The sequence below is a fragment of the Schistocerca serialis genome, chromosome 7 (assembly GCF_023864345.2).
Source record: "Schistocerca serialis cubense isolate TAMUIC-IGC-003099 chromosome 7, iqSchSeri2.2, whole genome shotgun sequence".
NCBI lineage: Eukaryota > Metazoa > Arthropoda > Insecta > Orthoptera > Acrididae > Schistocerca > Schistocerca serialis.
Genome location: NC_064644.1, coordinates 333,547,559 through 333,560,808, shown reverse-complemented (window position 1 = coordinate 333,560,808; position 13,250 = coordinate 333,547,559). Strand labels below are relative to the sequence as shown.

At 41.4% G+C, this 13,250-nt stretch overlaps 1 protein-coding gene across 1 annotated transcript in view; it reads right to left on the bottom strand.

Moving 5' to 3' along the window:
- Positions 1-13,250, bottom strand: part of LOC126412163 (WD repeat-containing protein 81) — a 300,014-nt gene that overhangs the window by 31,452 nt on the left and 255,312 nt on the right. The window contains exons 23-24 of the mRNA XM_050081630.1: positions 8,218-8,327; positions 7,931-8,138 (exon numbers count right to left, since the gene is read on the bottom strand). Of these exons, the coding sequence (XP_049937587.1) occupies positions 7,931-8,138; positions 8,218-8,327 (318 nt within the window). The remainder of the gene's footprint in view (positions 1-7,930; positions 8,139-8,217; positions 8,328-13,250) is intronic.

Below are 13,250 nucleotides of genomic sequence, written 5' to 3'. Positions count from 1 at the left end.
CAGGGATCACTGCAGAATTCCTGTCAACAATACCTGGTCAATTCATACACCGATTGCTTGCAGTCCCGCAGTTAAGCTTTCGTCAGTGTACCATCGGTGACAACATGGTAACGCCAACTAATAGGGTTCTGCATTGGAAAATAGCTGTCTTCAAGTGTTGGACATTTCAGTGTTTAGTTCTGGCTCCACAGAGGTAGGTGGAGCCAATTCTAAAGAGCTGTATTTTGTTTGGAACTGCAGAAGAGACAGATTAATTTGTAATTATAAATTGTGACAAAGAGTTTTTTGGGTTTTGGAAGGAAAATAAAGAAGCTCTCTTTCAATTAGGAAAAACAGACAGATTCTACAGTGACGATGAGAATTTTTTTAAAGTGATTAGAACCTGTGTACCATGCCCAGGTAGATCAGGAACAAGCAGCATCCTTGCCATTGAACACAGACACTATGCATCTGGTGTTGCTCTCACTCCAAAGGATGCATCAGGTGAATAACGCTCTACTGACACAAGTTTTCTCTTTAAAGTCACCTCCTCCGGTTACTGTGGGGATCGGTTCCCAAACCACCACCCAGTTAACACCCAGGCACATTGGCGCCAATGCCCTTCAACCCTCTGACATGAAAATAGAACCTTGGGCCTGCTGCATAGCCTAATTAGAGCAGCATTTTGCAGTGAACAACATCTGTGGTGATCAGCAGTAGCACACCTTCCGCTTGACCAACACAGGACACGGGACCTGCGATCTGCCAGCTGCTCAATAGTTACATCCCCAAGCAGAACTGCACTTAGTGCCCTATGATTCCTTGAAGAAAAGCTTAGCTGATTACTTAGATGATCAGATACACATTGCTGCAGCTCGACACAAGTTCTTTAGCTGTCAGAAGCTACATTTTGAAACCAGTAGGGAATTGATAGCTAGACTCTAGGGTCCCTCCCAGGAATGCTGGTAACAATGTGCCAATGGACAATGCAAGGTCCCTTGTGCATCAGCTCTGGTCCACAAAACAGTTTAGTTCACACCCCTGATGAAGGCCTATAGTAGGATCTACTGAAATCAAAGGTTGCTTGAACCATGCCTTCCCACCATTCAGGCTTTTGAGCAATCTCTCAGGGCGGCAGGTGCTGTACAAGCTCCAGCTCTGTTATTTGCCTCCCATCCTGACTTGTAAGCTTTGCAACAGCGGTTGACACCCATGTTCATAAAAGACCCTCCAAGGACATATCATTTCAAACAATTACCATCTTGTAAACAGTGTTTTGTTACATACCCATGACAACGATGCCCTTTTCGCAAGGCGGAGTGAACTGCCTGCAGTAAGTCTGTCCAAAATTATGAAGCTCATCACTCCTCCACTTTCCTGTCCATGACTGGGCATAGGGCAACTGTGAAAAGGATCCTTTCCAACCAAATTTTCCAGAAATGGCACTGGCACAGACTGGCCTCCCACAGCCCACTCAGCTGCTCTCTCTGTAAGTTGACTTGGAAAGCAAATCAGTCACCATCCAGATTGACACTGCGCCAGCAGCTATAATAATCAACTGGTTTGCATACCAAGCCATCAGATCTCCTCCACTGTGCCCCTTCGCCACAACGCTATGTAGTTTTACTAAGGACCACATTTCCATCGCAGGACCAGGTTCTGCCATGGCGCCATGTTAACCTGGCTAAAATTTTTCAGGTTGCAGTCCTTGGGGCATCTAAGCTGCTTGGCTTAGCCTTATTATATGCCTTGGGCCCCAGGACCCATAACACCTCTGAAGCGATCCACATCCTCAGCCTTTGCTCTTACACCAGCAACCACTTGGCTAAATTTCGACCAGTGTTCCAGAAGCTGTTGGTGGGGGTTTTAGGGTTCGAGGCACATATCCTCCTATTACCCATGGTGTCCAAAAATTTTTTAAAGTGTGCAATGTCGAGTTTGCTCTCCATGATAAGCTTCGATAGGAATTGCAGTGTCTCCAGAATAGGGCTTCCTCAGTCCAGTCATGCGTAATCAATGGGTGTCCCCCCATCGTGGTTGTGGAGAAAACGTCAAGTGTCGTCTGTATTTTGGCGACTTCAAGACCGCTGTGAACACTCAGTCCACAGTCACCAAGTATCCCATTCCCAAGCTTAGGGAAATTGTTTCCTGTCTGACTGGGGATATGGCATTCACCAAAATCAACATTCAGGATGCTTATCTCCATCTCCCATTGGATGACAACTCCAAGACGATTATGGTCATAAACATTGGATTGTTTCAATATATGTGGCTTCTGCATGGCATCACCAGCACCTCATCAATCTTCAAGAGGTAGTTGGAGCAACTCTTAAAGGATATCACAGAGACAATGAACTATATCAATAATATTCTGGTCACTGAAAAGAATATGATTGATCTTGCCTGGAACCTCAACATGCTCTTCTCCATGTTCATGATGGCAAACCTTCATTGTAATCTTCACAGATGTTCTTTTTCCGTATTCCACGTCAAATATTTAGGACACAACTTCCTTTTCATCAGGAATATGGCCTATGCTGCAGCATGTGTGTGCCATCCAACATTTATTGGCCCCCACAGACATGTCCCAGCTCAAGTTTGAACTATTATCGACAGTTCACTCCCATGCTACATCCACTGCACGAATTGCTCTGTAAGAATGTGCTCTGGTAGTGGTCTTCCCAATGTGATAAGCTGTTCCATGACTTGAATGAGGCCACCCCTCGGCCTACTTGTCTACAGGCATACGATCCAATGAAACCACTGGTGTTAGTGGCCGATGTCTTTGACTATGGGATCAGTGCAATTTTGTCCCACATTGAGAATGGCATGGAGTGACCCACTGCATTTGTGGGTAGCACAGAGGAACTACAGCCAAATAGAAAAGGAGGCTTTGGCCATTATTTTTGGCACCAAATACTTCCATGATTACATCTATGGCCAGCTATTCACACTCATGACAGATCATAACCTCCACTGCATCTCTTCAAGCCTTCAGCAACAATACTGACCTGCACGGCATGCCAGCTGTGACAGTGGGCTCTGTTTCTATAGGATATGCCTACAATATCCAAATTGTGATTGCCTGTTGGTCGCGACCCAGAATTTGATAAGGATCTGGAAGTCTGTTTTCATGAAGACAGTGAGGCTGCTGATGTCATGGACATCTCATGACTGATGCGCACCTCTTGGAAAGAAAAATGGTGAAAGATCCTTTCCTCTAGGAGGTTTTGCATTATACAACACAAGGCTGTCCCTTGGACATGAAATGTCTTGCACACTCAGACCTCCATGCCTTCTGAATCAGGTGTCATGAGTTTCATCCTCACCTGGCACTCTGTTGATACAGGGCACCATGGGCTGCGCTGGGGTACTCTATCCCAGAACCCTCTACCATAAGGTTCTTCGGCTTCTCCATTATGGTCATTGGGCAGTCATTTTAACAAAGTGCCTCACCTGGGAATATGTCTACTGGAGAGGCATCAACACAGATATTGCCAGGATAGTGAAGGAGTGCCCCACATGTCACAGCAGGCAAGCGGCTCCCCATCGGTATTTCCCACAGGTCACAGCAGTGTCTCCTTGGTCCCGCCCCCATTCATTTGGACTTTGCTGCCCCATTCCTCAGCTCTATGTGGCTCCTGGTTGTGGATATGAGCAGTGGATGCCCCTTCATGTTTCACATACAGTCCACAGCCTCAGCGAAGATGATCTAGGAGTTGGCATGCTTGTTTGCCCTTGAAGGCCTCTCAGAAGCCCTGGTCACTGACAATGGGCCCCAATTTACATCAGCAAACTTCCGGGACTTTTGCACCTCAAATGGCATCTCGTTATCCCATCCTTGTCACCAAATGTTGACTCCTGCCTAAGCATTGAATATGTGGTGTCTAGGAAACCTGCTTTCTTGGATCACTGCACAAACTCAAACAAATCGTATTAAAGAAGTTTATTACAAAAGGAAATGATTACAATACACAACTTTGTATTTACACAGATGTGTAGCAAGCAAAGGGCGACAGACAAAATAAGCAAGTTTCTTCAGTATAGACACTGCTACACAGTAGAAGTGAAATGGCTAGTCTTTATGCTATTCTTGAACTGGGCCGCTACCAGTTGGGTGTGGTGCTTATGTTCTCTTCACATTGAGGCCACTGCTGTCACATTGTCATCCTGGGGAGGAGCCGATCAGCGTGCAATTGGCTGACATCTTCTTCACAGCTCTCTCTGCTTATTGTTCCTGACTGGTATCCTGACACATTACTTTACGTCGCAACATAAACACTATAAGTGTTATCATTTTTGTATCTTTTGGTCTCCTTTATATATATAATATCTGTACAAGTTGCACATCATTGTGTCTGTGTTTGTGATATTCAATTGTCATGTGAATATGGTCTAAGAAGCCGGAAGGTGCTTAGTGACCAAATAAATATAATTTTGCAAAACATACAAGGTATACAACTTTTCTTCTGCCATTTTCCCCCCCACATTTGGGGCTTTAATGAAACAAATTGGTTACACATGTATCATTCTAAGTATTTTCCATCGCTGGCCACTACTTTCTCCCATCTTTTGGGCAGTGTACGAATCCCGTGTCGAAAAAATTGTTCATCTTTTGAATCATTCCACAAATCGATCCAATTTGTGACTTCTTAATGAGATCAGAAGTGTTGGTCAGCCAGGCCATGCACCACTGATCTAAGCAGGTGAAAGCCAGAGGGAGCAATGTCCGGAAAATAAGGCGGATGGGATAGGACTTCCAAAAATGGTTCAAATGGCTCTGAGCACTATGCAATTTAACTTCTGAGGTCATCAGTCGCCTGGAACTTAGAACTAATTAAACCTAACTAACCTAAGGACATCACACACATCCACGCCCGAGGCAGGATTCGAACCTGCGACCGTAGCGGTCGCTCGGTTCCAGACTGTAGCGCCTAGAACCGCACGGCCACTCCGGCCAGCTAGGACTTCCCATTTTAACGTTTCCAAGTAGGTTTTGACCTCTTTTGCAATGTGGGCTTGAGCGTTGTTGTGCTGCAAAATCACTTTATTGTGCCTCTCACTGTATTGCGGCCGTTTGTCTTCTAATGTTCTGCTCAAATGCACTAACTGCATTCAATAATGAGCACCTGTGATTGTTTCATTTGGTTTTAACACCTCATAGTACACAACGCTGAGCTGGTTCCACCAAATGCAGAGCATGATCTTGGAGCCGTGAATATTCAGTTTGGCCATTGACGTGGAAGCATGGCCGGGATATCTTCATGATTTTTTGTATTTAGGGTTATCATAATGAACCCATTTTTCATCCCTGGTCACAATGTGATGCAGAAATACCTTCCGTTTTTGACTCTGAAGCAAGTGTTCACAAACACACAAACGCAGTTCAACGTCTCTCCGTTTCAGCTCACAAGGGACCCAAGTTCCTTCTTTCTGAATCATGCCCACAGCCTTGAGATGTTTTGAAATGGCTTGCTGTGTCACTCCTACTAATCATGCCAATTCTTCTTGAGTTTGATGAGAGTCTTCACTCAGCAATGCCTCCAATTCTGCACCTTTGAAAACATTCTCTCTCCCACCACTGTGCTGGTCTACAACATTAAAATCACCATTCTTGAAGCTTTGAAACCACTCACGACACATTCTTTCACCAATAGCGTCCTTATCATATGTACTTGAGAGTATTCGATGAGACTCAGCCACTGTTTTCTTCATATTGCAACAAAACAGTAACAACTCCCGCAAATGACGAGAATTAGGCTTGTAAACTGACATTTTCAATCAAGAACAACTTTATGATGCAGACACAAATTGACTAATGTGTGAATAAGGTTATGTTGACCGAGGTCTCAGCTAACTGCCTGACGTCTGCGATCTGTTTCTTTCAACTGCTACTTACTGTTGTCGCCACCTATCGGCAATCAGCGAAAGCAAAGTTGTACACCTTGTATATTGAAGGAATACATTTTCAACAGATGAGAGAGAGGTACTAAAACATTAGATTTTTTTGGTAACTCCTCACAACACAACCCTAATTATTCTGTGCTATAGCTACAAATATCATGTGTGAAGAGCACTAAGTAGGATCTGCATGGACAATTTTGAAATATATGTTAATTATCACACATAGTATATATTTTCTTTCTTTCAATTACAGATTGTTATATTGGGTTGCATGAGACAGTACATGTTACCAACACATTTCAAAATGCTGCACATAAGAATGAGACTTTTTCAGAGCTCATACATTGGGTCCTATTGGTGACAGAAAGGTAGGGTCAAGTGTTTTGAATAGCCCTTAGGCTAGGGACCATTTATAATTTATATACACAACAGAAGGATCATCTTACTGTAACTATCCTACTATACAGTGTCAAATTTTGAATATTACACACTTCCTCCAGCTTAGGCAAATGGAGCAAATAGGTTTGTTCTTTTCACATTAGATATCTTCTATGGTGCACCTAAATGGGCTAATGGAGGCACCATTTAATTCATGGGCTGTTCTTACGAGAACTCAAAAAAAGCATTTTTCACCATTTTTCGCCATTTTTTTGCCACAGTAGCAGATATCTAAATGTGCCCACTTCCAACTTAAAAAAAAATCTTTATCCATTATCAATAAACATCTCCAAAAACATCATTTTTGGACAGCAAAACCAAGTTGCAAATTCCAACATGGCTATTCAAAGCAAATGGCTTAATTTTCACAATATAGTCCTAAGATCATGATCTCGAACACACTTGAAACTTTTCTTGATATCTTTATACATTTCCGAGATATAGAGGTTCAAAGTTATGGCATGAGAACATATTTGTAATTTTTTATGTTGTGAGAGAAGGAGACAGTGGCAGTGGGAAAGAGGTGGAAAAGGAATAAATACTGGAAGATGGTAGACAGTGGTTGTGGTATAGAAAGAGTGAAGGAGACAGTAGCAATGAGAGACAGAGGGGCACAGCGGCAGTGGAACACAGGTGTCAGTGACAGAACAGTGCTAGGAAAAGGGTGAAGTACACAATGCCAGTGGGAGAGGAATACAGTGAAGGAGAAAGTGGAAGTGGGTGACAGCCAGTGATAATGAGAAAAGAGTCTAGGACAATGACAACAAGGAATTGAGAGGCAGTGACAGTGAGACGAGAGAGCAGCAGTGGCAAGGAATTAATGAAATAGTAAGCAGTAGGAGAGAGGAAAGAGAGAGCAAGAGTGAGACAGTGACAGTGAGAAGAGACAGTAGGTGGAGAACAGAATGAAGGAGACTGTGGCTGTGAGACAGGAGACACAAAGAGAAAACGACAATGAGTTGGACTGAATGAATGAGTGAGAATGGGCAAGTGAGACTGGATGGGTATGAACTACTTCAACAGCAATGGACTAGTAGGTGTGAGCAAGTTACAGTTAGAGGAACTTCTAGGAGTGAGATGTAAGTGACATGTTAAAAAGAGCGTGAATATGCTTGCATGCCAAAATTTTTGGCAGAAATAGGCTGCTGGTACCCCACTTTTCAATCAAAGTCTTTTTTGTGCTCTGATAGGAGCATTTTTCCACTGGTTCTAAATTAGATAGAATAATTTAAGGAGTACAAGTTACACCTCACCAAATAGTTGAAATGACGAGACATCAATAGACATATACAGAGCACTGAAAATATCGCTAGCTTTCAGACAAGTCCTTCAGAGTTATAGAGTACATACACAGATATCAATGTGTAGAGTTACGATTATTTACATTCCACCAAGGACTTTCCATTACCAAATTAGGTAATACTCTAGACATTTCTACTGGGTAGGGGTCAGTAATACAGAATGACAGTTTTTCTTTTCAATTAAATACAATAATATGTTAATGGAGCATAATTACACACACTGAATGAAACAATATGTGCAAATAAAACAAGATGTGCCCAATGAGGATATAGGAAATATGAATGATAGTAAAATAATTATGCAGTACCTGGCTTCTTAGGGACCACAGTTTCACAGTCTTGTCACGACTTCCACTAAGGAAACTATTTTCATTGTCTAACACTTGTATGGTGCGGATGTTACTTGTATGGCCTGAGAATCTCTGAAGTTTTATCTGCTTGAAATTAAAATTTGTTTCTTTATCAGGTCGCCCAATCTCATGTTCCCAGTATGCCAACCAGTTTCCATGTAAATGCCTAGAAATTTAGGTAAGGCAATATTTCAACAAAAATAGTGAATAATTACATTTAGCAATTCTGTGGCCATTATAAATACCTGTTTGTATTCTCCATTTTTTTGCTTATGAGATTCATCAAGTCACCTGCACTTTCTTGAAAAGCAATACCCGCACTTTCTGTTGGTAGAACAGAAGGGATATCTGCACTCTGAAATAAAAGAAATAGTAATATTAAGTTCATGACAATCACTGTAAAGTATTTTAACATCTCGGTTCATAGGTAACAAGATGCTAAAATGTGACAATTAGTAAATTTTTGGTAACAGTCCTAAAGTACTTAAGCAAAAACTTGCAACTCACTTTAACAATATATATGGTGAAAATTATGATATTGATTTAAATAGTTGTGACTGGCTTGAACACTGACTAAAATGGATGAACCAGTCACTTTGAGACACACTGCAACAATCTACACAATAATCTGGGCAAGAATACTCACAATACACAAAATATTACAATCTTTTCCACATTAATCTCATTACCTAAGACAGTAAACAAACCCTTATCATGAAAAATGGTGCCTACTTGTCAGAATATAAAATGGTATCCAGTAAATGTGGTGCACTGGCACTGGTACACCAGAAGCAATCCACACTGGTGAGTCTCCATGCCAAGAAGGACCTGTGTGACAGAGTACAGTGGCCTATTCTCAGTCATGTTAAAGCCATTTCTTTCCACCTGTGTGATTGGAATGATGTTCTCCATGGCAAAACTGTAGGTTTAATCAGCCTTATAATTTGTTATTTCGTATCTCCAGCCACACATCCTCTCTCTGACTATAACACTCCACCTTAGCAATACGGTAACAGCAGTGAAGAGGGCTAAAAGGTGCAATACATTACTTTAATTGTAAGTGTCCCTTGTTGCTGTGTCAGTTTGATGATTTGCCAGTATTCCCACATGGCCCAGTGCCCAGAAGAATGATACTGCCTTCCCTTGATACTGTAGTATACAAAGTATGTCTTACATGTTTAGCACTACTTTGTCTGATGGTATGTTTGCTGAAAATTCTGTGTGGTACTTAGCGAATCAGAACAGGCAAAGTTATTCAGCTAATTGCACCTCATCTGCCCCAGTGCATTTAGGATTGCAGAGAACTGTGGATGAAAGACTGAAAGTATAATCGTAAAGACACCATAAGGAGAAACTACTGAACAGCTTACAGTATGGCCTTGCTTAGACCTAACAATGTAAATAATTATTAAATTTCTGTGCTACTCTAAAAGCATTTAAAAGATTTGTTTGAAAACAATAATCTGGTGCACAAGATTTCTTGAACTTTATCAAATAGTCTTGGCCTCACTATTGAGTATACTTGCTCCAGCCCTGTGTTAAAACTTTTATGTATGGCACAATCTCTAGAAGCTACTCCTCTGCTCTAGTCCCAAATGGTCTCATTACTCTCCTATGGATTAAATACATCAATTCTGCTGATGATCAGACAAGAAGAGCAGAGGCCATAGACAGGAGGATTGATCAGACATTACATGCATGTCACACAATGAGGAACTTCTGCCACATGTTTAGAGGTGGTTCACCATCCTCGCCACAAAGGCTGCCTATAGTACTTGTCCTGAAGCCTCCTAACACCAATCTAATGCCTTTATGGTGAATGGATTCCAGAACATGTAAATAGGTTGTTTGTGCAGAACCATACACAACACTGCCATAGTCCAGCCACGAGCAAACAAATATTCTGTAAAATAACAACAGGAAGGATCTGTCAGCCTCCCTGTATCTGCCACTAGGATGCTTTTGAGATGTTGAGAGCCTTTCGAGTTTTTACTTCTAGATACTTCAGGTGCAGCAGGCAGGAGTCTCTCATCGAATGTGAGACCTAAAAACATTATTGAGTCCTTAAAACTCAGAGTGGTGCTCCCACAGACACAATTCAGGCTGATTAAAAACATCACATACATGATTAAAATTGACGCACACACTTATCTGTAGAAAAAGTGAAGCCTATGTCTTAGCCCATATTTCTAGTCTTCTTACTGTTAGATGCAGCTGTCAAGCCAGTTGATTTGAAGTTGGAAGATAAACAAAAGACTGAAAAATCAGCTACAAAAAGAGAACACTGGGCAGGACTCCATACTTTGGTCACTGCGCTGTTCATGGGCACTGCGAAAGGAGTAACACTTATCACAATTCCAGACAGACACTATTCTCCTGGGGATGCTGGTCTGAGAGTGTACTGACAACTGTGAACCTAGAATATTATCCTGAAAGGAAGATTCACACTATGATGGGAAGAAAACCTTGGAAGACCTATTCCTATTGTTGTCAGCAAAGCACTACATCTGTGTGATGAAGTTCAGGGAGCAGCAGTAATTATTTATCATTCACTATCTATGTGGATCACTCTCACTTGCTTTCACAAGTGTGAGCACTCACTGACTGTGTCTCAGCAGGTGTGTAGTCCGTTCCATGATGGTTAGCAATGCCACAATGCAGTATGAGGATGTAAGTGAAGCATATCAAGTCTGCACACACTGCAACTTCACAGCCTATGTGCATGCTTGTGAGTTCGCATAGATGTAGTTTTTACTACGAAACATCTAATAGTAAAAATTAGCAGTTTAATGTAGAGATCGATATCTCCTTGTAGAGTTTTGAAAAGCTTTTTATAATGGCCTATGATTAATTTTTGGGGAGAAAATCAAACAAAAGGGTATAATACAACTGAACAGGTAAAAAAAGTCTACTCACCGAGTGGTGGCAGGAGAAAAGAAGATATGAAACTTATGGAAATGTGCAAGCTTTTGGAGCCAGTGGCTCCTTCTGGCAGAAGGGTTGAAGGGAAAGGAAGAGGGATGAAGGAAAACGAACTGGTGAGATTTAGGGAATGGGGAGAATAAAAGAAAAGTCACCCAGAACTCTGGATCAAGGGTGACTTACCAAAGAGGATGAAAGGGAAAGACTGGTAGATGGGGACTGAACGAGACATGATCTGAAAACCTGAGAGCTTAAATATATTAAGATAGGGTAACAAGCAAAGCAGAGATAACTTTAAAAAAAAAAGACATCATGCAAGAGTTAATAAGACTGGAAAGCTACGTGCACTGTACGTGGTAGGCATGGAGGGGTGTGAGATGGAGAGAATGCAACTGGTCAGAAAATAAAAGGTATAGGTAACCAAAAGGGAGTGGAGAAAAGGAATACTAACTGAAAAGAAATGCTGAGACCAAATAAATTAAAGCAACTAGTCTCAGCATTTCCTTCTATTACAAAACATCAACAGTATTAGATTTAGAAGATCACCTAACAAAGAACTTAGAAACAAAAAAGGAGTATGACAAAGCTTTTGTGCAACCCCCTCAGTTTGTAACATTTTTATAGATGATTTCTTGAGGGGGTGAACATAAACAATAACAACTGAATTTTATTTAAACTTTCATGCAATTCTAAATATTTTATACATCAACCTCCATCTGCATCTTCACAGATGCTCTGGAAGCCACCATATAGTGCGTGGAGGAGGGTACGCAATATCACTTCTTGTCATATCCTTTCCTGTTCCACTCTCAAATGGAGTAAGGGGAAAACAACTGCCTGTATACCTCTGTATCTTATCTTCATGGTCCTTATGTGCATTGTAAGTTGGCAGCAGTAGAATTGTTTGGCAGTCAGCTCCAAATGCCTGTTCTCTAAATTTTCTTGATAATGTTTCTCGAAAAGAACGTCGCCTTCCCTCCAGGGATTCCCAATTGAGTTCCCTATGCATCTCCGTAACACTTATGTGTTGTTCGAACCTACCGGTAACAAATCTAGCAGCCCTCCTCTGTATTGCCTCGATGTCTCCTTCAATCCGAAGGAGTACTCAAGAATAAGTTGCACCAGCATCCTATATGCAGTATCCTTTACAGGTGAACCACTCGTTCCTAAAATTCTCCCAATAAACTGAAGCTGACTATTCGCCTTCCCTACACAGTTCTCACATGCTCATTCCAACACATATCGCTTTGCAATGTTAAGCTCAGATATTTAAACAACTTGACTGTTTCAAGCAGGACACTAGTAACATTGTATCCAAACAGTACAGGTTTGTTCTTCCTACTCATCTGCATTAACTTGCATTTTTCCCACATTTAGGGCCAGCTGCCATTCATCAAACCAACTGGAAATTTGTGTAAGTCATCTTGCATCTTCCTACTGTCACTCAGCTTTGACACTTACTGTACATCATGGCATCATCAGCAAACAACCACAGATTACTGCCCACCCTGTCAGCCAAATCATTTACATAAGTAAATAACAACAATAGTCCTATCACACTTCCCTGGGGCACTCCTGATGATACACTTGCTTCTGTTGAACACTCACTCATGAGGACAACATACTGTTTTGCATTATTTAAGAATTCTTTGAGCCACTAACATATCTGTGAACTTATTCCTTATGTTTGTACCTTCATTAACAGCTTGCAATGGGATAGTGCATCAAAAGCTTTCTGGAAATCTAGGAATATGGAATCTGCTTGTTCTCCTTCATCCATAGTTCTCAGTATACCATGTGAGAAAAGGGCAAGCTGAGTTTCACATGAGCAATGCTTTTTAAAACCATGCTGATTTGTGCACATAAGCTTCTCAATTTCTAGAAAGTTTATTATATTCAAAATGAGGATATGTTCACAGATTCTGAAGCAAACAGAAGTTAGAGATATTGGTTAAAGTTGAGTGTGATAGTGAAGTCATCTGGTCACATATAAGAGGTGAAGGTGAAATCAATTTAATTGTTGGATGTTTTTACCTGATTCTGCTGTGACAGTTCTAGAGCTGTTCAAAGAAGGTCTTTAGTCAATAGTGCGTAAATATGCAGATCTTGCAGTAATGGTAGGAGGCGATTTTAACGTGCCAAATACTGACTGGGGTATCTATGGATTCATTGCAGGGGTACAGACAGACAGTCAAGTGGAATACTTTTGAACATGTTTTCTGAAAATTGCCTTGAGCAGCTAGCTCGGTAGCCCAAATGGAAAGGAAATATCTTAAGACCTTGTACCTACAAATAGGCCAAACCTTATCGACAATGTCAGTATACAAACGGAGACTAGTGATCATGATGTCATTAT